At 44.2% G+C, this 24,428-nt stretch overlaps 1 protein-coding gene across 12 annotated transcripts in view; it reads right to left on the bottom strand.

The window, feature by feature from the left end:
* Nucleotides 1–24,428, bottom strand: part of Itpr1 (inositol 1,4,5-trisphosphate receptor type 1) — a 336,728-nt gene that overhangs the window by 47,491 nt on the left and 264,809 nt on the right. For all 12 annotated transcript variants that reach the window (XM_036181157.1, XM_036181158.1, XM_036181166.1 and 9 more), the window contains 7 exons: nucleotides 22,523–22,723; nucleotides 20,947–21,057; nucleotides 18,536–18,631; nucleotides 15,594–15,716; nucleotides 14,266–14,370; nucleotides 10,745–10,937; nucleotides 5,128–5,250 (listed from right to left, as the gene is read on the bottom strand). In XM_036181157.1, coding sequence (XP_036037050.1) covers nucleotides 5,128–5,250; nucleotides 10,745–10,937; nucleotides 14,266–14,370; nucleotides 15,594–15,716; nucleotides 18,536–18,631; nucleotides 20,947–21,057; nucleotides 22,523–22,723 — 952 coding nt within the window. The remainder of the gene's footprint in view (nucleotides 1–5,127; nucleotides 5,251–10,744; nucleotides 10,938–14,265; nucleotides 14,371–15,593; nucleotides 15,717–18,535; nucleotides 18,632–20,946; nucleotides 21,058–22,522; nucleotides 22,724–24,428) is intronic.

The raw sequence follows: 24,428 nt of genomic DNA, 5'->3' as shown, positions 1-24,428 counted from the left end.
ACACCAGCCAACATGGCTAAAAATACAGTTCTGTAAAACACTCATTAAAAAAAAAGAAAACACCCCTATTGCAAATGCTGTCACATTTTGAGTCTCCCTTGGATGTAAACAAGCAGCACCACATGATTCAGGACACTTATGTAAAGGAGGTTTTCCTCTTTAGAATGGCCGGCAGGACAGCACAGCCAAAGAGGAGGTAACTAAGCAGGTGGCTGCTCTTTTTCCAGCTAAGTTCCTTCCGCCCAGAGGCATTTCTGTTCAACAACTGTCCCCTAGATCCAGCCACTTGCCTTTTTTCACTTTCGGTATCCTTAAGAAAGAAAAACTGGTTAGAAACGGGCACAAAGTGGGCAGCTCAGATCTCCAGGATCCATGTTAATGTTGGGTGGGTGTGGCTCTCCTGTAAACCCAGTGAGTGGGAGGTGGAGATGGGGAATCCTCCCAGCAAGCTCACTGGGTAGACAAGTTAGGCTCCAGTGAGAGACCTTGCCTCAATATACAAAATGGAGAATGATCAAGGAAGGCATGCAGTGTTAATCTTGGGCCTCTACACACATACATACACACATGTGCTCACACACGTGACCACACATACCACATACACAGAAAATTAAAAAAAGAAAAGAAAAAGAAATGGGCACAAAGGCACATAAGGTTTATGCAAACTCAAAAATGTGGATTCTAGGGGACACAGGTACCATTTTGTGTACATTTCACAACTGTCAGATATCATATTCTCTCTCCTGTTCTCATTAATTATCATTTATTCAGCTCCTCTATCAACCTATGGGGTTGGTGCAATAGTTCTACTTTAAAGGTAATCCAGTTTTTATGTATTTTCTCCAAAGTGATATAGCAAATGGCTAGAAGTTACATGCCTCTAATCTCAATAGTCTTTAGCTACTATTAAAAAAAGAATTCACTGTAAGCACAGATCAAGACTTTTGGCAGTTTATAGTTATATGACCATCATAGGATGTTGTCACCACTATCAAGACACAGAATGTGCTAACCCTGACAAACATGAGCACCCTGACATTCCTGCAGCTCTTTGCATTTTATGTGTTGCTCCATCCCTACCCCGAGGCTACAATGAGTGTGCTTTCTGTTACTATAATCTTGCATTTCTCATGAAAATGGAGAAAGAATTGTATTAGTAGGTAGTCTTTCGTGTATGACTAATTAGTGTTTAAGAATCAGGCTGGTTACTCCTACTTCACTGTTTTTATTGCTGAGTTACTATGGATGTACCACAATTTATTTGTTCATTCAATAATGAATGGATATTTGTGGTCATCCCAGTGTGGAGATATTTAGAATGATGCTTCTAGAACATTCTAGTGCTAACCTTAGAGTGGAATTGATGCTGTCGTTTCTTTTGGATAAACACAGGGAAGTAGACTGTTGGCACTTATATATAATGTGCAACTTTGTGAGATACTGCCATATTGCTTTCCAAGAGATTACACCTTTTTTCCTTTCATTAGTTCTTGAATATTGATAGTCTTTTGTAATTTAGCCCTTCTAGCAGGTCTGTAGAACTATATCACTGTTGTTCTAATTTGTAATTTACTGACAACTCACAATGTGGGCTATCTTTTCATGTACCTATTGGTCATTCTTAGATCTTCTTTTGTTATTTATTGGAACAAATACCTTGCCCATTCTTTTACTAGGGCATTCTTTCTATCACAGTGTTTTATGTGTTCATATTCTGCATAAAAGTCCTCATATATTCAGATATATCCTTTGAAAATATTTTCTCTCATTCTCTGACTTACCTTTCATTTTCATAAATGTTTAAAAACATTTAAAAACCATTTAAAACACATTTCTTCTTTCCTTTATTCCTTCCTTCTTTCTCTTCATTCCTTGTTTCTTTCTTCCTTCCTTCTTTTCTCTTCCTTCCTTCCTTCCTCCCTCCCTCCCTCCCTCCTTCCCTCCCTCCCTCCCTCTCTCTCTCTCTTTCTCTTCCTTCCTTCCTTTCTTTTTTCTTTCACCAAAAACAAGGTCACTGTTGCTCTGGCTGGCCTAGAACTTTTTGGGCTTGAACTCACAGAGATCTGCCTGACTCTGCCTTCCATATGCTGGGATTAAAAAACCCATACAAGTAAGCCTGAGTTTCAATATATTCTTAATGTCTTAATCATAAATGTGGCTAGTACAACACCTGCACCCAAGTCCTGAAGAGGCCAATGTAAGAACTGCTCTTTTCTCCCTATTAACATGGTACTGAAAACTACTGCCAGACTCTAAGAGACTTGGTCTAGAAAGAAATCTTGGAGGCAGCTGGAGAAATGTGAATTTGGACTATTATAGGATTTACTGTTAGTTTTGTTACATATGATAATGGCATGGCAGTTATATATATTTTAAAATATGCTTATAAGTTAGAGGCACTGAAATATTTATGGTCAAAACAACAAAATGTCTAAACTTCTGTAAAGTGTTTCAAAAATACAGCAGGGGGTTAGAGGAAACAAGTTTAGCAAAATGCTAATTGTTCAAGCTGGGCTGATGTACATGGCAGTTTGTCATGCTGTTCCTTCCACTCACAGTAAGTTAAAATAGTCCAATCATTAGAAAGTTTAAGGAGCCACACTGTCTTTACTTGAGCCATGGTGGCATGCTCACAGACTAAGCAGTATCTGACTCTGTACCAGGACTGTGCTTCCTATGTGTGGCTTAGCAGGATGGGGAGATAGATGCTTTGGAAAAGGAGCTTTTAAGGCCACAGTTGCCCTTGGCTGCTAAGGTCTCATAAGCCACAGAACCACAATACTGTACAAAATAAGGTCATCTAAGAGGTACATTTTAGCAATCCTGTTTTTAGGATGCAAGAAATTGTGATGTAAACATACATAGAAAATTTTATTTTAGAAGTGCTGGAGATCAAATACTGGCCTTGGTCATGCTTGGCAGCATCCTACTACGGAACTGCACCTACAGAGTCTGACACATACTGATCTCACATGAGCATTTTTGGGTTAACAAACCACATCTATTTTCTGAGGAGTATGAATGCAACTGTTTTCCTAAAAACAGTTGGTGTTTAGCACAGAAAATTCCCATGGCACGTGTTACAAATGAAAGAATTCACTTTGATGGTGAACTGCTGCTTCCAAGGTAACTTCAGTATCCATATCATGAGAGGGGATTTGTAGGTTGAATCAGCTTCCTTTTATTCCCAGGATCTCTGATACTGCCTTCCAGTTAATCCATTGGCATGAAGTTCTAAAGCCTATGACTCACTCACAATCAGACAAGGAAACCTTCAAGCTAATGAAGGTGGTGCCATACCCAGAGTACACCACCATAGAGTTGGGAGGACCTCAACCATCACCTACCTCATTCAAGGGGTCTCAGATTTGACTATTAAGGATTCAGGCTTCTAACTATTTTGTAAGAACCTTCTAGGCATTTCTGAAGCCACACCAAAGCCTCAGCATCCTATGTGTGTAGCATTATACAACATGTCATCACTTTAAAGTCGTTCCTTAAATTCACTTTTATTGTGCATATGCTGCTTAAATCTACAACTATAATATTCAGCTCAAATAGTCTCAATGTTTTTCTTTGTCTGACTTGGGGCTTCTTTATCCCATTAAGTTTCATACAGGATGCTGGTGGCAGGTTGTTTTACCTAAAGGCAAAGTGGTATGCCAAAAAGCTCTGATGAAAAATTTAGCTAAAAACTGGACCTCCCTGGAGACTGGGATGCATGGGGGCTAGGAACATGGCTCCATGCTACAGCATTTGCCTAGCATGTATGAGGCCTTGGATTGTGTCCTTAATGTGGTGAGAAGAAAGAGGATGTGAATCTCTAACTAAAGAGGAACATTTCCCCATAAGGCCAGTGCCTCTCAGATACTAGTTATCAAGTTGAGCGTCCCCTGATAGAGAAATGTTGTCCTGTTTGCCTTTTCTCATTAAAACATGTAGAGGGCTCATGTGGATGACTGGAAAGAGGTGGTGGGTGGGGGAAATCCATGAATGGTAGCAGGCAGCTTTCCACAGTCTAAACAGTCAAGGAGTACTGGCCACAGTCTCAAGACCTGCCTCACCCCTGACTTGCAAAAGGGAAAGTAGATTCCAGAGGTTTCGTACTGTCTTTAGTCTGAAAACCATTCCAGAAGTGTGGTATGGGAAAACATACAGTGGATTTATTACAAAATGTGTATGCTGTAAGATCAGCTCTTCCACTAACTAGCTTGGCACGCTGTCTCTCTCAACTTCTCAGACACATGCTTTCCCCATATGTAAGACATGGGGCTTTAGACAATTTCTGACAGGCTCCATAGCTTCTCCTCCTCCTTTTTTTTTTTTTTTTTTTTTTTAAAAAAAACCAAACACTATTTTAAGTTTGATTTAAAACCAAATCTTGGGTAAAAGATACTATTTCCTCTTATCTGGAAACGGGTAACTAGGGTCCTAAATGGCATCAATGGTTTCAGTGATAGAATTTAGGACCCATGTATCCTTGAAACTAAAGATACTGAACCAGGCATGGTAGAGTATGCCTGTGTGCTGGCTAGTTTTATGTCAATGTGACCCATGCTAGAATTTGGGAAGTGGGGACCTTAATGGACAAAGTGTCCCCACCTCTGACTGAGTGAGCAGAATTAGAATTCTCAGACTTTAGGGTATTTTTTTCCTTCTTTTTATGAATACAATTTTAATAATATTTTATTTTTAACCTGTAGGCCAATGGGATTATCTAGTATTTAATTTACTTAAGAAAAGAATATCTCAACATGTAGTACAAGTCTGTGTTTCTCCCCCAAAAGTTCTGTTAGCAAAAATCAAAAAAATAGGCTGAGCAAGCCAAGAGGAGCAGCAAGACAGTAGGCAGCACCCCTCTGTGGCCTCTGCTTCATTCGGTTCCCGTCTCCAGGTTCCTGCCCTGACTTCCTTTGATGTGGGACTGTCAAGTGGAAGTGCAAGCTGAAATAAACCCTTCCTTTCCAAGTTGCTTTTGGTCATACTGTTTTATCCCAGCAACAGAAATCTTCACTAAGACAGCCTGTCATCACAAGGCTGAAGAGGAGAGGAGCATCCTGAGTTCCAGACTAGCTTATACTATATAGCAAGATTGTGTCTCTGAACAATAAAGAAAGATACGGTTACCTCCCCGCACTCCTTTAAATGGGTAGAAAAATGCCACCAGCAGGTTCATTAGGACGGCCAGGTTGAAGGAAATGCTGCTCCAGAAAGACATGTTTCGGGCACACCAGTACAAGACAGGCTGGGCTGGGGAAACAAACGAAGTCTGTGAGGTTGTTGATGAGGACAAGTCAGAGTGCTAGAGCTTGGCATGGCCCTTCCTCCTCCTAGACCCCCACAAGTCCACTTTTGTTCCTAGTTTGGACTACAGCAGTAAGAGCCATAACTTGTTTCAAAGCTGGCACACAGTGACATGACATCGGGTCACTGGAGAACTCACTAACAGAAGATGCATTGGGGTGCAAGGAAGGAGAGAAGGGCAAAGGCTGGACCAGCTCAAGGTCCTGCATGCTCCAGTCAACTCCACCAGTTATGAAATCTGAGGGTTATCCAGAGTTCACACACTATGAGTCTGGTTCTCCCCAGACCTTCAGTACCAGATGAGATGCTCAGAGAGACCCAAGAATTTAATTAGCCTTTTTAGAAATGTCAAGGAGACAGAACATTCAGAGTTGGCCCAGCTGAGCCTCTGACTGGGCCTGGTACCATTTTCTTGGCTTAAAACACTCCATTAATTCCCCAGTGCAGGACAGTTAGCCCTTTCTCCCACCATTGAGTCACATGCCATTTCCCTCAAATGGTACAGTTGATCTCAGAACCAAGGAACTGAGGACAGCAGGTGGCTGACCTAAAGCTATTACAAAGGGGCAAGAGACACTTGGCACATCACCACCTTCTTTTTTTTTTTTTTTTGGTTTTATTTTGTTTTGTTTTACAAGACAGGGTTTCTGTGTGTAGCTTTGCGCCTTTCCTGGAACTCACTCTGTAGCCCAGGCTGGCCTCGAACTCACAGAGATCCACCTGCCTGTCTCCCAAGTGCTGGGATTTAAGGTGTGCACCACCACCCGGCTTCATTACCACCTTCCTAAGCCATTGCTTCTGACTGATGATTCTATGCCATAGAGGTCATAGAAGGAACTGAAGTGGCCATGTAGGGGACAGCTTCCACAAGATAGTTCTCATTAGATATCATGCCCCTCCAGAGAAAAGCACAGGGTATGTGAGCCAGGATCTCTATCATGAACCACCTCCCTACCAATGAAATCTTCATTTAACTTTAGGACAGCAGCCAATGACAAATCCAATGACCATATAATGATGCCTGCAACGGCAGCCAAGCCTTTGGAAACTTCCATCCAAAGAAAGTTATGGAACAATTAAAGAGGTCTCTGTGTAATTTAGTAATTGTTGATATCATGTTGGAACTTGGTCACAGGCAATGTTTCAAAACTGTTGAGTTACAGAGCTATGAGCAATCATCTAGTTCAAAATTCTTCATTTTGAAAAATAAGAGAAACCAATGCCCAGATATTGGAGGAAGTATTGGCGAATTCATTTCCCCAAATTAGTGATCATCTGGAGTCAACAAAAGGGGTAAAGACAGATGGCCAATGTCACCATTCAATAGAGCTGACTGACTCCAGTCAACTTCCAGGTAGCAATTTAATATTTTGTAAATTAATTGCTGAAACAAAAAGAATATCCTTTTTTAGACAGGGTCTCTCATGTAGTCTAAGCTAGCCTCAAACCAGTTCTACAGCTTAGGATGTCCTCAAACTTCTTATTATCCTGCCTCTTCGTCACTATAGTTGTGCACCACTATGCCTAGTTTTATATGGTGCTGAGGGTCAAACCCAGGGCTTCATGCACATTATGTAAGCACTGAATAACTGAGCCACATCTCTAGTCTGCTGAAGCAAACTAGAAATGAGAATTCATCTGGCCTGCCTGGCATAGCCACTGGCACTTCTTTGGGGACTGATGTCCACTTCTGATATACATAACAAAAATAGGGAAAGAACTGGAGAGATTAATGGCAGAAAGCTGATAACTGCTGAATTTGAGTGATAGGTCAAGGGAAACTGACAGCATCCTTATGTATTCATCAAGAGCTCATAAAAAGACCAAGAAGAATATAAGCAGCTAGTATAAATCTGCGATGGTCCATGGAAGCCAGAATTCCCTGCATGGGAATATGTCCCCTTCAGTACAACTGCAATAAATGGCCTTTAACTAAGGGCATATAGTTTATGAATATATCTAATTTCCCAAAGCTAACACTTTATAGTTTCATTTTGATTCTGAACAAATAAATGATCAGACCTATAGCTCAAACAGTTATTAATCCAGGTGCAAGGAGATAGTTAAAGACCTACAGTATCTTTACACTTCCCATGGTACATGGAGCTATGTCCCAAACTTCTCCAAATCTTTCCCCCACTTCCCTTCCCCACATACTTTGTTTCTACATCCCAACCTAATGGTGGCTCCCACCAACACATTGTTGAGCTCCCATGCACTCCCTCCCGTGTTGTGGTATAGATACATGCCTCCAGTTTTGCTATAACTCTTTATTTGATAGAACACCCTAAGAAGGGCAGCTAATTACTGCCCCGAGTATGGCTGTATCAGTGCTATGCTTCTAGCATATGGAAGGTACTGCAGGTGCTGGCATGAGGTTTCTAAGAGCAGATCATAAAAACTCTGTGGCTTTCTCCTCACACCCACTCTTCAATCATTTACTCTAAGGAAAGCAACTGTTGTGTCATGAGGACACGGGAGACTCATGGAAAGGTCTATGTGCTGTCCTCGATGGTATCTCAGTGGCAACCTAATGAAAGACCCTAAGCCATAACTATCCAGCTGAGCTACTCTCAAATTCTTGACCACAGGAAACTATAGGAAAATGAGTATTTGTTGTTTTAAGCCACAGTGTTTTGGGAATGATTAAAGCAATTAACAGACCTTCTATGGTAAGCAAAATGATGCCCAATCAAATGTCCCAAACCTGAGTCTTCAGCTTGTGAATGTGTTATGTCATGTGACAAAAGAGACATACAAAGTCCTTTAGGTGAAAGGAGGCGGCAGAAGACTCGGAGGGTACAGCCTGGAAAGGGCTCTCCTCGGCATCGCTGGCTTGAAGATGGAGAAAGGCTCATAACCCAGAAACACAGGAGTCTTAAAACACTGGAAGAACACATGAACCCATCCTACCCATACCTGGAGTTTTAACACCAGACTTCTGCCTTCCAGATAGTACACACACGTTGCCGTAAGTGCCGGGGTTTGTGGCAGTGTGTTATAGCAGCAGCAGGCAATGGAACATACCCACACACCCCATCTTTTAGGCTGTATTGGCCTTCCCTGCTAGATGTCACCATCATCCCTCTTCTTCTTTCAAGTCTTTATTTCCCATCCTTTTGTAACCTGTCATTGCTTGATTATAGCCCTGGTTGTAGTCATCTTTGTATTGGAGCCACTTAAAAACATGCTTGTGCTGTCTGTCTCCTTACAGATCGTCAGTTCCCACAGGAAGAAATATACACACTGCTAAACCCCCCCACTGCATCTTGCAGTGTGTTTGCTTTTACTAAGGACTGTAATTTAGCCGGATTGATATACTTGCCGCACAACAGCAAAAAGGTAGAATGCCAGCACCCAAGACAGCCAAAGCTATTGAAATAACCGCATCCAGGGCATGTCTTGGTCACACTGGTTCCTGGTTGTTTGTTTTAAAGAAACTGGGCTTTTCTGGATGACTTAAGACTCCACAGCAACAGCATTTCTCACCTCTAATGTGATAAGCATGAGGGACAATTCCCAGCAAGAAAGAGGCAGCATAAGCAACTTTATCTGAGCCTCCTCTTGCTCTGTCCTCTAGTTACCACAGCCTAGAATCTTCTCTTCACCAGACACGATCTTCAGATGGCAGAAAGGGATGGCCCAAGAAGAACGTGTACACACAGGAGGGTGTGTGTGTGTTTCAAGAATAAAGCAGGAAAGGGTTTGTGGAGAGAAATTCTTAAAGAAGATAAAACTAATTTCTTCTAAAAAAGATTTATCTTTATTTTATGTGTATGAGTACTTATCTTGCATGTGTGTATGTGCCTGGTACTCACAGAGGCCAAAGGAGCCTGTCAGATTCCCCGGAACTGGAGTTACAGAGGGTTGTGAGTGCCAGGAAGTGGACTTGGGTCCTCTGCAAGAGCAGCCAGTGCTCTTAACTGCTGACCCATCTCCCCAGTCCCATACTGATTTCCTGACACTCTAAAACACTAACATTAGTAGCCAAATAGACACTGAGGGTGAACTGGCTACTGATTTCCTATCACACAGTCACAACCTTGGTAACTTCAGCCGAAGGTGAGCCGGCTTCACAAATGCGACCAAACAATCTCCCCTGGACACTTGGTAGAAGCGAATTCAGTGACTCAGCGAAGAGGAGAGTGCTCCATTTTAATGCAGATTCTAATGAGTGCACCTCTCCCCTTCCTAAGCACTTGGAATGCTTAACTCACTTATTATTTTCCATTTTTATCTTAGCTTTGAAGCCAATTAAGAAATTTTTGGATGACAAGCATAGTTGTTCTTAAACTTCCCTAAAACAAACACTATTTTTCAAAAACAGAAGGGCTGAAATGAGAGAAAGCACTAGCTGCACTTCAAGACAACCCGTGGCACAATGAGATGGCCTTTCTAGGGTAAATGAGACTGTCCACTGGACGGCTGAGGGTCTGGGAATAGTTAAGCTGCCTGCTCTCCTCCTCCACCTTGGGGCTGAGGACCCACTACTAGCCTGGATTGCACAACTCTTTGTGCGTGTGACTCCAGGGGTGGAGGGAAATGGGGAGGAAGGTGTACAAGGCAAGCCTGGTAAGGAAAGCAGGCCTGGCTCTGCTCAGACTGGCAGGGACCAGAGATAGCACGAGTCCCGGAAACGGATCTCTGACACAGCTCTCCCCTATTCCAGCCGCACCCTGCAAAGAGCCTTCAAGATCTCAACTGGAGCTTGACTTCAGAGTTTTGAATAAAAAAAAACCAAAAAACAACCCCCCCCAAAAAACCCAAAACCTGGCTCTGGCTCCCAACTCTCACACACAAATAAAGCATCATCCTTTCAAAGTTGGTCACAACAGCTGATGCCAAGCAAGCTGCTGATGCTGAAGGATCACATTAAAATCTAATGAAAACTGGGAGCCGGAAGCTCTGGGGCGGGGTGAGGGGTGGGGGGAGAGCTATAAATGTGCTTTAGACAAGAGTAATCTCCATCTGACTTGGTGGGGCTTTACCACAGGACCTGCTGGTGAGCAACGCTGCATCTTACTGCAAACAATTACACCTACTGTAAAACGGCTGGGAGTTTTGACCCTGAGCTGCTTCATCAGAGGGAAAACAGGAGAGTCTCAGGAACAGGTGTGACTGTCTGCATTCTCAGCCCAAGGGAACCATCCTGTGAAGGAAAAGGGCCTAGCCTTTTCTGTGTCTAGTTAAGTTTCCACAGGGAAACACCCAAATAGGCACTCCAAGTCATCCATGAAGCTCCCTTGGGCCCATCAAATCAAATACCGCATGAACACACCCCATTTAGAGCCTTTAGATGGGGCCCATAGACTGAAATACCAAAAATTCTCTGTGTTCAGAGGGGACCATCACCAACCAGCCCTGAATGGCTTCTACCCAGGCCAAGCGTGAGGACGCAGAGCTGCATGTTTCTCGAGCATGTCCAGGCACTATAACTCACCTCGAAGTTTCTTCTGCCAGTTCATTTCATTGAAGAGGTCCTCGGAGCGCAGGAAGAAGTCATTGATCTTGCTGCCTTGCTCATCCCGCTCCGTGGTGTAATATATTCGCAGTTTGGATTCCTTAGTCAGGAATTCACAGATGCTGGGCACAGGGAAGACAATCTGTTCCATTGTCCGGTCCAGTCTGACAATCTAGGGTTAAAGTAAGTGGAGGGTAAGCAGTTATTCCCAGAGCTTTTTACCAAGACTCTTTTGCTTTGCTACTGGCAGTGAATTCAGGGTTCAAGGCTCAGGATAATGTGAATCTGTCTAATTTGAAAGCCCCTGGTCAGGATGTGTCTTTGTGCGTGAGCATGTGTGTCTGTGCCTTCCTGCATGCACATACCAGACATAAAGGTTTTGTTAAGTCCCTAAGAATTTGTCTAACCTCATACTCCATTCATTTAAATATTAACTTTCCTCCTATAATCTTAATACTTAATACTGGTTTTAAGTTTGTGACTGTAATGTGGAATATTTATCATTTTTTTAAATCACTAGAATCATAAAACTGTAATAGTTACACTCTACACACTCCCAAGGTACTTTAAAATGTTTTGAGACTGTAGATGAACAAGGTACAACCTTGACTAGACACTGCCCAAGTGTTTGTCTGGACAAACAACTGATAAGCTTAAAGATAACCAGCACAATTTCACAAGCTAACCAGTTCAGCCTGGTTAAAACACCCAGTAGCAACTGACATTGACACTGTATGGCATAAAAATTAGTTGATGAAAATGAACAGATGGGAAATCCATTCTTCCTTTTCCTTTAAATATGATCAGTGTTCATCTGGAAAAATTTATCCTGCGTTTTGTTAGGACATTCTGCTGAGGCCGGTACTATACAATGGAACTGTTTACAGTGATTGGGCTGTTCTTAGTGTATCCAAGAGGACAGCCACTAGTCACAGAGGCCATGGAGTACTAGGCACATGTAGTTACTGCAAATTAGCAACAGAATACTCATTTGCAACTAATTTTGATTTAACAGGCATGGCTTGATGGCTACCATACTAGATAGGGCAATGTTGGGTCATAGTATAAGCCTCAACTCACTTATCTTTTCTCAGATAGCAAAACCTGGGTTTAGAACAGACCTTTGCTTTTATATCATATTTGTAATGACCTCCTCCATCTGGTCATAATGTCCAGAATATGTGATATGTGAGCTAATATGCCCACTGTCTCTGGGAGGATATCAGTGTTCCTTAAATTGTCTTCGTGGGGCTCCAGGGGTGGATACCTGCAAGTTTCCTCCATTCTCTTCCTAGTCGGGCTTTGTCTCCAGAGTAGTCTGATTCCAATTAGTCACAGTTTCAAGGATAGGGTTCTAAAGGGCCACGGGCTGCAGTACACCAGAGACATGGCCTCTTGGCCTTCTTTTATTCTTCCCCAGAGCATGAGGAGGTCAGGTGAAGCCCAGGCTGACGCCCTTGACAGGAAGAGCTTGCTCCCTCTCTCAATACCTTTGTTCCCTGATGGGGCAAGAGAGGTGACTCAGGCCCAGTTGTGGTGGGAAACTTCTGGAGGTCAGGCAGGTTCCCACAGCTCTGACTCAGTTACGAACACAGGAACATGGTCTCTACACCAGCGCCTCCCGAGTCTAGCTGGAGCTTAGGTTTGGGGGGCTTTGGAATTATTCTGTTGTCAGAATGGTTTAGGTTCAAAGCAGCCTGGTTAAACTGGAAGTGTAGTATGTAGTAGCACCTAGAACCTGCCAGGGACATAGGCTCAAAGACCTGATCCAAACACATGCTAGGAAGTAGCCATCTGCTTCACACAGACAACATCCAGGTCCATTCCTTCATTCACCTACGCAAAAAAGAAACGTGTAGCAGGCTTTAGGAGGCAAAGGGAGGGCAGAGGAAGACCTATGGCTAGAATGCCATTCTATGGCTGAAGCGTGAAAACTCCAAAGTCTGCTAGCAAAGCCCCAAGAAGCTAGGACACAGTACCCCAGATCTGCATACATAACCCTCGACGACGGAATCAGAGGGAGGGTCCTGGCCAGCCAAGGGCACGATTTGGAGGCTAGTAACTGTTTTTAAATTTTCATTGTTTTAGCAGATTTAAGCAGTGGGACTCAGGAAACAGAACAGCATTCCTTCTCTACCTCAAGTCGTAAGAGAATTCATCAGACTCCAGTCTTCTCCCAACTGGACCTAAGTGTTGGATGATACCTCAAGATTCTATTCATCTTTAACATTCTGACCTGCCAAGCTTGTCTCCTAAAGGATGCAGAAGACAAAGCTGGACAACAAATGAGGCCTCTGTGTTCACAACCATTTAGCATGGCTAACGAGTTGGTCAGTAAAGCATTTTATTGGGACCACCTGGAGAGCCGAGACAGCGGGTAAGAACGGATTTCCGAGACGTCACACTCTGAATGTGTTGTTCTGTCCAACAAGTCTCTTAGATCTTTCCAAATCTCTTTTGATACTGATACTAAATTAATTAGCAAAACAAGGTACAACATGCTGACTACCTAGATCCTGGAGCCAGACATGTTTCTTTTCAGATGCTAAGAGTCAACGCAGGTGATAGGAAGTGCACCCCATACTCAGGAGTCATACAACCTGGGACTTAAAACTCCAGCAGAGACACTGAGAGCTGGGCTCTGTATTGCCTCCTCTCCTGATCTTGCGCCATTTCCCTCTTGACTCACTCAATTCCAGCCATACACGCCTTCTCTAGCTACACCCCTTACCTGTGGTCTTCCTTGTGGAGATCAGAAAAACTCCTCCCTCTGGGCACTGCCCACTTCAGTCCTGTGTTCTTGCACCCTATTTATTTGGATGCCATTTCTTCAGAACAGACCTCCTGGGTCACTATAATCTACAATAGGTCCCTCTGCTAGACTTTGGGTGTGTATATGTTCCTATGTGCAGGTGTGTGCTGATACAGATATGCCAGAGTCAACTTGAGTATCATTTATCAGGTACTTTCTCCCCCATCCATTCCCCCTCTCGTTTTGGAGGCAGGGTCTCTTATTGACCAATGGCTCTTCAAGTAGGCCAAGAAAGCCCAGTCATCTGTCTAACTCTGCCTTCCCAGCCCTGGGATGATAGTGCATGACACTACACCTGAATTTTTTATGTGGGTTCTGGAAGGTGAAGAGGGTCCTTGCACTTGCATGACAAATGCTTTATCAACTGAACTATCTCCTTAGCCCTATCCACTTGTTTTAGGTGCTGGCTAGAATTTGTAATTAAATCGATATGGATCCGATTAGTATGTGTCTCCCCCATCTGGACCCTCAGCATGGTACTCATGGTACTTTTGGCCACCACTGGACATCTAGTACCTAATGGAGGAACCTAGTAACCAGGAAAGACTCCCAACATTTTTATTGCTGAGAGCAGAGAGAACATGCCAAGCCTGATACAGGGTACCATTCACTCGAGGTCCAGGCTTGGTGCCTGAGCTCTCCCTGCTCATGCCATCACTGTGTTTTTGGTTTCGTTTGTTTGTTTTACCTCAATTTGTGCCGTGTGCTTTGCATAGAACTCTAAAGCTTCATCGCCATCCACCTGGCCTCCAGGCTTCAGCATGGTCTGAAGTTCTTTGTTATGCCGAGCCAACTAGAACACAAACAAAGAGAAATTCGGTGTCAAGGATTCTAAGAGCTACTTTTAAACTCAAGGTTTATTTCTTTGAGACAGGGCCTCATGTATCTCAGGCTGACCTTGAGCATGCTATGTAGCTGAGGATGACCTTAAACTTTTGATTTTCTTGCCCCTCACTCCTAAGTTCTGATTTTACAGGTGTACACCACCACAACCAGGCCTTTGTACATGCCAGGCAAGCATCCTACCAACTGAGCTATACCCACAGCCTTTCTAATTCTGAGTTTAAAATGCAAAATGACCTACAGTAAGTCAATGGCCACAGTACCAAGAGGCTTACTCCCCTCTGCTCAGCTCGGCTTTGCAAAGAGGCTATTTTGGGAATCTGGCATAAAAGAATGGACGGCTCATGCCCATGCAGGGTCCCCCTTTTCTCTGATTTCTTAAGCCAGGCAGGAGGGACATGAGGTTTTTGGTGCACCCCATTAAGCCTCCACTCTGGGACTATTCAGTTGCTTTTGGATGCTAGATGCCGAGTATGGAGGTGATGTGGGACAGGGGAGTGTTTGAAATCCTGCAGTCGATATGCAGGGGCAGGGACCCGGCAGCTTCAGGTCTCTTGCCTTTATTGTGCCATAGCCAGGTACTGTACCCAAGTTTAAAAGGGGCTAAGAAAAGGACATGTCAGCCTCCAGCTTGGCTACAGCTGGTCCATCCCCACCCAAAAGCTGAAGGCACACCAGTATACCCACAGAAACAACTTCAAAAACCAAGGCACTTGGGAAGAGATTATGAAATCTGGCATTGTGGTGTCAGGGCGGAAAGTATCACCCAAAAAGACAGACAAAAGGAAACTCTAAGGACAGGTTCCCACAGGTCCCCAAATGTGATAGGCAAGGAGGCTCACACGTATTTCTTCATGTTGTTAGGAGGGATTCATTGGCATTTATAAAATGCCTAAGACTCCCTTTCAGTGGCTCCAGACAAAGCACCCAGTGTCACTGCTCAAGGGGAGATGCGCCTACAGAGCGTGGGGATCTCCAAGTCCCTGACCTACCACGCGGGAAAAGGGCAGCATCCTGGAATTCAGCCCCTCGAGGCAGGTGGCCAAACACACCTGCAAGCCATGTTCACATGGGTACAGACAGTGCTAGGAGAAAGCTTTCCAGGAAGAGCCAGTCCCCGGGCAACTTAGAATGCTGGTGGTGTCTAGAAGGGCAAGAGAGGGAGGGCTGTACCTGGTGAGCGAGGATGTAGATGTTATGGCCCACATTCCTGGGGGAGGCAGCTCCATCCTCACCGTTTTCACCATCCTCAAATTCCACTTCACCTTGCATGTAGGCTTTCTTGATCACCTCCACCTTTGAGAAGGGACAAGAGAAGACGTTTCCTGACTCAGGGGTGACCCACGCAGGACTGGCAGCTACAGCACTTAGACAGCAGGCCCTACTCACGGAGCAGACACTGCCCGCCAAGGACCATGTCTCAGCCTCTCAGGCTTGGGTACGGCCCCTGACTCCTTAGTGACAATGATGCTGGCAGTGAGTATCAGTCAACCTTCACCGACAAGAGAAGTTCATTCACTCCACTTGGACCAACCAACATTCAGTGGCTGGTTCATATCCTTCTGCTTTAGAAGCTGATGGCAGTTATAAAAACACCTTGACGGGGGGAAAGGGGTTGGTGAGATATGGTTCACTGGCTAAAAGGGCTTTGCCATGCAAGCCTGAAGACCTGAGTCAGAATCCTGGAACCCACAGTGGAAAAAGAGACCCTCTATGGTGTAACTTTTAGGAAAGTAGTAAAATTACTTTCTGAGTACAAGTCTCCCAGACCCTACCCCATGGGAAGGTAACTTCATGAACCAGCGTCACCCCTGAAAACCTGTGCTATGTCAAACACTGTGTTCAGTGTGATAATGTCTGTTAAAATGCAATGCTCACAAACATTTTATGAGGTCTCAGGAACTTCCACTCCTTTACAGAGGCGGAAATAAAGAGATAAAAGAACATTGCTGAAGTCATGGTTAATGAGCTAGGATTTGAACTTGGCCACTACCCTTCACAGCTGCCTGCCTGACTCTAGGACTCCTCATAACCTAGTAGTATACTTAGAGCATTTTACTACCTGTTGACTGTTCTCACTCACTATGGTTCCCAGGGTGCAGAGGTTGGAGCTGCTTACATCTGAAGCTATCCCTTGGCAATCAGCACAATTCACAGAGATGGCCCTGTGAAGCTTCCCTAAGTAAACATATCATTCAGAATTCATTAAGTCAAACACTAAGAATAAATATGCTCAGTTATACTAAGAATTAATCATTTCCTTTGATGATTCAGAAGGTATGTCAGCCTGGGGGTACCTTCTTCATTGTCACTAGTCATTATTGGGGACTTTCTTATTAGTCAAGATGAAGCCTGCAGAGAGCCACACATTCTGTACTGACAGTGGGTCAGCTGCTTGATACCACTTTGGAGATGAGACCCTCGCTCCCTGAGCTTGTTTTCCCAGCAGTTCTAAAACCAAATCCAGCTTGTTACATATGCAAAGTTCATGAATAGGTACATGCATGCATATGCATGCACACATGTGCACACAGGGATGTGTTCTGGATATCCAAACATTCTATTTGTTTTCTTAGAACCCTATTTACTCTAAGATTTGACCCTTTCTATGATCCAGAATAATGTTCTCTAACCACAAGGGGGAAACCCAGGAGTTGGTGGCCGCCAGAGCAAGGGGTTGTGGCATTTCCTCTACTCAAGACAGTCTTGAGGAGCCAGGGCACATTCTTGATTCATAAGAGCTGGAATGGGTTCCTATACAAAGGCCATTCTGACCATACTAGATAGTCACGACCCTTAGCTACCCTGTTACCCCAGTTACATAAGCTGTTATGTAAACTTGCAGAGACTCCTGTCTCTCCTGAGAACTCATTCCCTGACCTCTGGGATCAAAGAGCCAGGCTGCTGTGAACTTTTATTTGAAGGAATACATAAAGGGACTTTGGTCTGGTCTCTAGTGCACATTCAGGTCACTGGGAGGCAGAAATGTTTTAATGCCCTCATTTAAATCTGTCAGTTACAGTTTATTTGCATGGGGCACAGTCCAAACAGACTCAACTCTTATCACCCGTCCTTGAACACTGCTCCTTTCAGAGTTCACACCACCAACTCCCAACATGGATGCCACAGCCCATCACAAATGGTGCTCTTTGAAAATAAACCAGGTCATGTTTTAAGAAAACAAAAGACTAAACATCAACATTCAAGATAGATTCTTCTGTTGTTCAGATTACTGGCACCTAGGACAGATGTGAACTTGTAAGTCCTAAAAAGATGTGGCAGGGAGCTATGTGTGGTGGCACTCACCTGTAATCCCAGCGTGTGGAGTATAAATGATTGTGAGATTAAGGCCAGCTGCAGTATAGCAAGTCATCATTTCAAACACCCGAGGCTGTCAGGGAATGGTGGTGCATAACCCATAACCCCAATACTTGAGAGGTGGTGGTGGAGGACCCAGAGTTCAGGGACAGCCTCAGCTATACAGTCGGTAAGTTTGAGGCCAACCTGAACTACATGGGACTCTGTCTCAACCTTCTATTCCTGCTCCTGTCCACCCCCCAACCCCCCAATAAACACCATAAAACAAAACAAAAAGACAAGAGCTGGGGATGTACTCAGTGGTAGAACATTTGCCTAATAATGAATAAAGAGAAGAAAATGGCCCTCAACTCATAAAGTACTACATGTCGGGTGCTGTGCTAAAGGTGTTGATATGACTCGTGTTGTAGACTTTAAAATAGCCCTTCAATGTAAGTCATCTTACCTTCTCTTCTATAGATCAGGACAGTGCAGCTCAGAGAGCTACCTGAGGTGACACAGTCAAAGCCCTGAGCCCTGGCCATGAACCCAGACTCAGCCACTGCACACTGTTCTCCATGAGTGAGCAAAGGGGAGGGAAGCTTCTATATGTGGTCTGTGCTGATAGGACAAGGCAAGGCACCCCATGTACATTGCCACGCTTCTCTAACCAGCCACAGGCCTGGATGAAATGATCCCTGGTACTTTTGATTTGGGAAATGTTTTTCAGAAGCTCAAAGAAGCAGGTCCTTTATTCTGTCTCAGTTTTTGCTCTGAGGTTCTTTGGCGCCACTGCCAAGGGATCAGTCACAACTCACCAGCTCCTTGGGCCTCATGTTGTACAGAATCCTCTCTGCATTTTCACTATCGTGTCTGCTTTCCATGATGGCCAGGAGGAGCTTCGAAGCATTGTTCTAGATGGAGAGAAGCAGGGAAAGAAATATGGAGGAGATGCCCGGGCAGCCGCCTGAACATGTGTGCTCAGCTGCTGACATGAGTGTGCATCTTGGTTGACAGACAGATCCATCCCATGGCTGAGTACATCCCCAAGTATCCTCAAGAGGCAGAAGGTGTGCTCCTTGGGACCTTAGGAGCATGTGTGTGAAGTCTGACTTGGGTCTAAGAGGCCTGTATTTGTTAGGACATGCATTTTCATTTGACAACCTCTGGAACCCCAGAACAGGGGTGAGATTGGGCAGACGTGCACTAAAGACACTCCCCTCAGGTATGGTCCGTCAGCTAGTAAATCCCACAACAGGTCTAGTAGAAATAGACATTTTACACATGGGAGCTGGTGGGTGTGGTCTTTGCTCTGTATCCACAGGGGACCCCATAGTCCCCAGAATCGCAAATACTCAAGCCTCATATGAAATGGAATAGCATTTGCATATAATCTATGTATCTTTTTTATCTACTTCATCTATATATTATATGTAAGACCTGATATGGTGTAAGTGCTGTGTCAACATTCACACTACACTATTTGGGAAGTAAGAATAATGTAAAAGGTATATACATACATGTTTAGTACAGATATAATCTTTTTTTTCCCTTTAAATATTTTGTTATTGGATATTGTGGGGCAGAGATGACCGGCAATAAATATAATTTCTCCCTCTCTTAAAATCCATCAGCTCTCCTATCTCCTAATATCATTAGCACACATGCTATTAGTTAATAGAAGTGTCCCAGAGGAACACTTCCCATCCGCCAAGACATAATTTCCCATTACATTAACAATGTCCATGTGTCCATACCTGGCATTTCTTGGCTTAATCTCATTTGAGGACCCAGGTCTTCCATTTACATATTTCTTTGTATATGGGTCTCTAAAGTTTGTGTTTTCCTTCTGGGGACTGGAAACAGAGACCTTCTTCCTCCCAGCCCGGGTCACAGAAGTTCAGTCCAGTGGCCGAGCTCTTACCTATTTCTATCACCATCCCCGGACTGCTGAATTCATTGAAAAAGGCACTGAAATGCCAACCAGGAACACATGGACGTCTCAGTCTATTTCAGACGCTCACCATGTACTTTCTGATAAGTGGTAGCCATACGAGAGCTTGAATGATATTCAAGTCAAGTATGAAGTATTTATCAAAAGGAAAAAACAGTGTTAAAAAATTCCATTTAAACCATATGCTCAAATCAACCATGATTTTGGACTCTCAGTTCTAAATACTAAAGGAAAAATAAAATTAACTATGCAGCTTCTGGGGGAGTGTGTTAATATCTTCCTAAAGCCTTGCTTTCATCTGTTGCCCTGCATGCAGTAGATGCAGATGAGCTTCTCAGCTGACCTCTGTAGTTCAAGGCTATTTCACAGTCATGAGAGGCACTTACTCCGGCCTGTGGGTAGGAGAGAGCGTGGATCTCAACACGCCCTCACATGGGACAGCGGAAGAGGAAATGTGCTCAGAGCTGCTAACACAGTCCCAAACAGCATCACACACCAGGGTGGACTGCAAGTTCAGTTCTCAGAACTGGGTATTTTGCATCTTTGACAACCTCTGGAAACCCCAAACAGGGGCAAGAGATTGGGGGACTGGCTCACAGACCCTCAGGAATGGTCTGCCAGTTAGTAGACCCCACGGGGCAAGCACCTTGAAGTCACCATGTAACCCCATAGGACCATTTTTGTAGGGCGTTAAATGCTAGGGCTGCTCCAGGGTTGGCAGCTCCAGTCTGCCATTCATAACAATTCAAAGAACTCACTAGAGGACTGTACAGGCACATTCTTATTTTAAGCCAACATTATTAGCCACCCTTCTGCCTAGTCAACGGCAGAACAGAAAATGCCGTCTCAAAGTGATTCTGGCGACACCAGAGGGGCTTAGGTGTACCATTCTTCAGCTGGCTCCTTCCCCCAAAAGCAGCGAGATCAGAAACTACAGAGGATTGGTATTTCTCTTCTCCCTTCCCAACCCGTATTGGATGACAGATTTCAGGCTTTTCCTTCTTGGATGCTTTTTGAGTTTCTCAGTTCTGGTGACAGCTCTTCATCCCCCAGGTGACCTAACTGGAAAAATTGGTGGCACCCTCTCCCAAGGCCCTTCTCTGGAAAGAGTGAAGTTCTGCATTTTAGGTCAGACTGTGCAATGTGGGTCATCTGTTCAGTTAAGCAGAACTGTCTTTGGTGTTTCGTTTCACAATACCGACTGTATCACATGCCAGGCAAAACACAAATGGACTCTTCCCAAAGGCCGCCACCTCTAGCTCTGTCTCCACTTGCCTTCAGTTCTAACACAAGGTCCATTCGCTTCTTTCCCAGAGGGTTGATGTCATTGAGGATGAGGGCTGTGATGATATCGATGCCGTTGGACTCGTGGGTGGCGATGCAGTTCTGTGTAAACAGACACACATACACAGGCATTTACACAAACGCTGGCCATAAATCAGACGGCAAAGGGCAACAGGCTAAACTGCTATTTCAACACAATGCTTACCACTCCCATAATGTCATCTGGGGAGAGTGCAATTTTCCGTGAGAAAGTGGTAAAAATAAAAGGCAGATGAAGATCTCTAGTTTCAGAATTAACAGTAAACAGTAGGAAAGTCCCCATACACCCTAACTGATAAATTGGCTGAGTCTAATCCAAATAGCGCTGTATGATCGGCTTTGTTCTTATAGGAAAATATGGTGTGTGACTGATACCAGGATCTGAGCCCTTTTCCCCTTTAAAACCGTGTTCCGCTCTCTCTCCGTCACTCATCTTGTGAATCTGATACTTCTGCTTAAGGCTTAAGCTTGGAGAGCAAGCTTCTGCTCAGTTGGTGTGGTATCAAAATGGACCAGCTTTCCTCAAGTAGGATCCCTGACTGTAGACCAAACTACCCTAGTCTGTTCCTTTCACTTGGCCTTGGTGTAGGAGGAAAGTGAACTTGAGGTCTTACATCCATAGCTCCAGAACCCTTGCGTTTCTTTGTTCTTTCTCATAGCTAGAACTATACCATCTCCTTCACTGGAGAACCAGGAGAAGGAAGTGGGTCTACCAAAATGTCCTTGCACTACGATGAGGGGTTTCACGGATGATGAGCTGTCTACTTTCAACTGCTTTCACTGAAGTGAATGTCCTCCCCACCTTAACTAACTCAACACTTCATACTTTCTCTGGCCTCAGGGCTTAGAACTAACCGTTTCAAGCCAGGAAGGAACTACTGGAGTTAAAAATCACAGTCGTTCTAGTCCTGAAATGCAAACTCACAGAATCTTCCAGATGCCATGAATGAGCAAAGATTCTAGTTAAGGAAAAAAACAAAAGAAAACAAAAAAACCCATTGGGCTCCACTCCAAAATTACACTTCTTGGGAGGTCAGTCAACACTGGCTGCTCTTTCTTTCCCAGAAGGCCATGATGTTAAATCTCAACTACAAATGTTCTCTTCTTGCTTCCAAATTGTTTCACGGGAAGCAAGTGTTTTTTTCTCTAGCTAGGTTTCGAGGAGTTTCCAGGAATCACTTTGTGATCTTTTCTGGTTTTTAGAAGAGGTCACTATTCTCAGGTGATAATTTAATTCCCACTTTATTACTTATCCCTAAATAGCCAAGTTATGATTAGATATTTAAACTAAATCAAACTAGCCTGAGCCAAGCCACGACACAGTCAAGGCCACTCATTCACTGAGTAAAGTTCTGGATTATGAGAAAACACACGAGAACTTCTCCACTGCTGGGGAACAGTCTCCTGTCCTAGAAGCTCCCTAAAACTGACGACGGGTAGTTGTTCTGTGTTTTCTGAATGCACCTCGGTCAACTTTTCCAAATAAGAAGTATGCCTTGCTCTCACCACAGAGTCTGAACAGAATCACCTGGTTCTCGTGGCAAGGCCCTTGGCAGTACTCGGTCAGACTCTCCAAGGTCTGGTTAATAAGCGCTACGTTCTTCTCGTTTATGTAGAGTCCGAGGAGCCCGAGGCCTCCGGTTGTGCTCCCACAGATACAGTCCAGAAACTGCAGTGTCTCACACACCAAGTTGTAGTTGGTCTTATTATTTTGGCAACGAAGGAAATTCTGTAACGGGGCATGGGAGAACAAAGGCAAAGAGAAGAGGGAAAAGGTCATCCATCCTGCTACATTGTCTCGAATAGGCTGGTGTCCTGGACTGGTCAGCTGCTATGAAGACAGGTACAGTGTGGGACAGAAGAGTCTCCATGGCCCAGGGATGGTCAACCTGTGGTCTTGGTCTATGGCTATAACCCTGTGGCTATAACCTTTTCTCTGATGTGTCTGTATGAGATTCAGGGAAGGGGCGGGCGCGGGGGGGGGGGGGGGGGGGGGGGGTGTTTCTCTTGGAAATCCACTTCAGGCTCTTTAGGTATGAATTTTCATATTTCCATTTGTCCTTTTAACAAAATTCATCTGGGTATATATGTACATGTGGTGGGCATGTTCGTGTGTGTGTGTGTGTGTGTGTGTGTGTGTGTGTGTGTGTGTGTATGCATGCATGCATGCATATGGGTGCACGTGAACGTGTATATTTGTGTATGGTGGCCAGTAGTCAATGTGGGTATCTTCCTTGACTACTCTCTACTTTATTGAGGCAGAGCCCTTCACTGAGCCTGTAGTTCACCTGGTTAAACAGGCTGGCTGCCCAGTAAGCACCAGGGACTTTCGTGTGCTGGGATTACGGGCATGCACTGCTATGCCTAGCTTCTTACGTGAGTGCTATCGATCTCAACTCTGGTCTTCAGAGTTTCATGATAAGCATTTTACCAGCTGAGCCACATCCCCACCCCTCTGCTTATTTCTTCCTTTACGCTTGCCCACCACCTTCTTACTGGGTGGTTAGTGGGTTGTGGTTATATTTAAGGATGACAGAGTGGAGCAGGTACTGAACACACAAGACTAGCACAAGTACAGTTCACCACAAAATGAGATGTTAGAGCTGGTGTCAGGCTTGGAGCTTAGCTCAGAGACAGAGAGCTTGCCTAGCATGCAGAAGGCCCCTGGTTCTACCATTGGCACTGAAAACACACACACACACACACACACACACACACACACACACACACACACACAGAGTTTGGCTGCAGATAGGAAGAAAACCTGGATTAGCTTGTTTGATCTTTTCCACTACTAAATAAGGTGTGACAGTGAGTAAATATGTGTGCATGTGTGTGTGTACATGCATGTGTGTGTTCATGCACATGTGCCTATGCATTCTCCAAGAGACACACAGTAAGATCCTTCCTCAGCAAGATACGGAGAGCAACACCCGAGCAAGCCTGTAAAGCTGAGGGTTTTGATGAAGGGGCACTTGTCTGAGACTCCTGCAGTGAGGCCCAAATCAACTACAATATTCTTTATCTTAGAGTTACAAAGTAGGCAATGTTTACAAGTTGGTAAGTAAAAAGATAGAAAGGCAAAGTGGACATAAGCTTTGAAGTGGCAATTCCACTTCTGTCCACAAAGTATGGACTGGACATTCATGAGAACACTGTTTACAACAGCAGAGAAACAGAAGCATCCTAAATGCTCCACCAACTGGGGAGCAGCTAAAAAATTTTATATATATATATATACATATAGTATAGTATACCATAAGATTTTATATTATGTGTGAGAAACCTTGAGTAGGTCTTGGCATGATGACATGGAAAGATTTCTAGGTCATACTGTAGGTTACAAAAAGCAGATTTATAACCCTGCAGATTTCTGTGTAATATATATTCAAGTTTGTACCAAAGGTTCCTAAGCAGTGTAAGAAGGGGAGCAG

The sequence above is a fragment of the Onychomys torridus genome, chromosome 3 (assembly GCF_903995425.1).
Source record: "Onychomys torridus chromosome 3, mOncTor1.1, whole genome shotgun sequence".
NCBI classification, from domain to species: Eukaryota; Metazoa; Chordata; class Mammalia; order Rodentia; family Cricetidae; genus Onychomys; species Onychomys torridus.
This window is presented reverse-complemented; position numbering and strand designations above follow the sequence as displayed.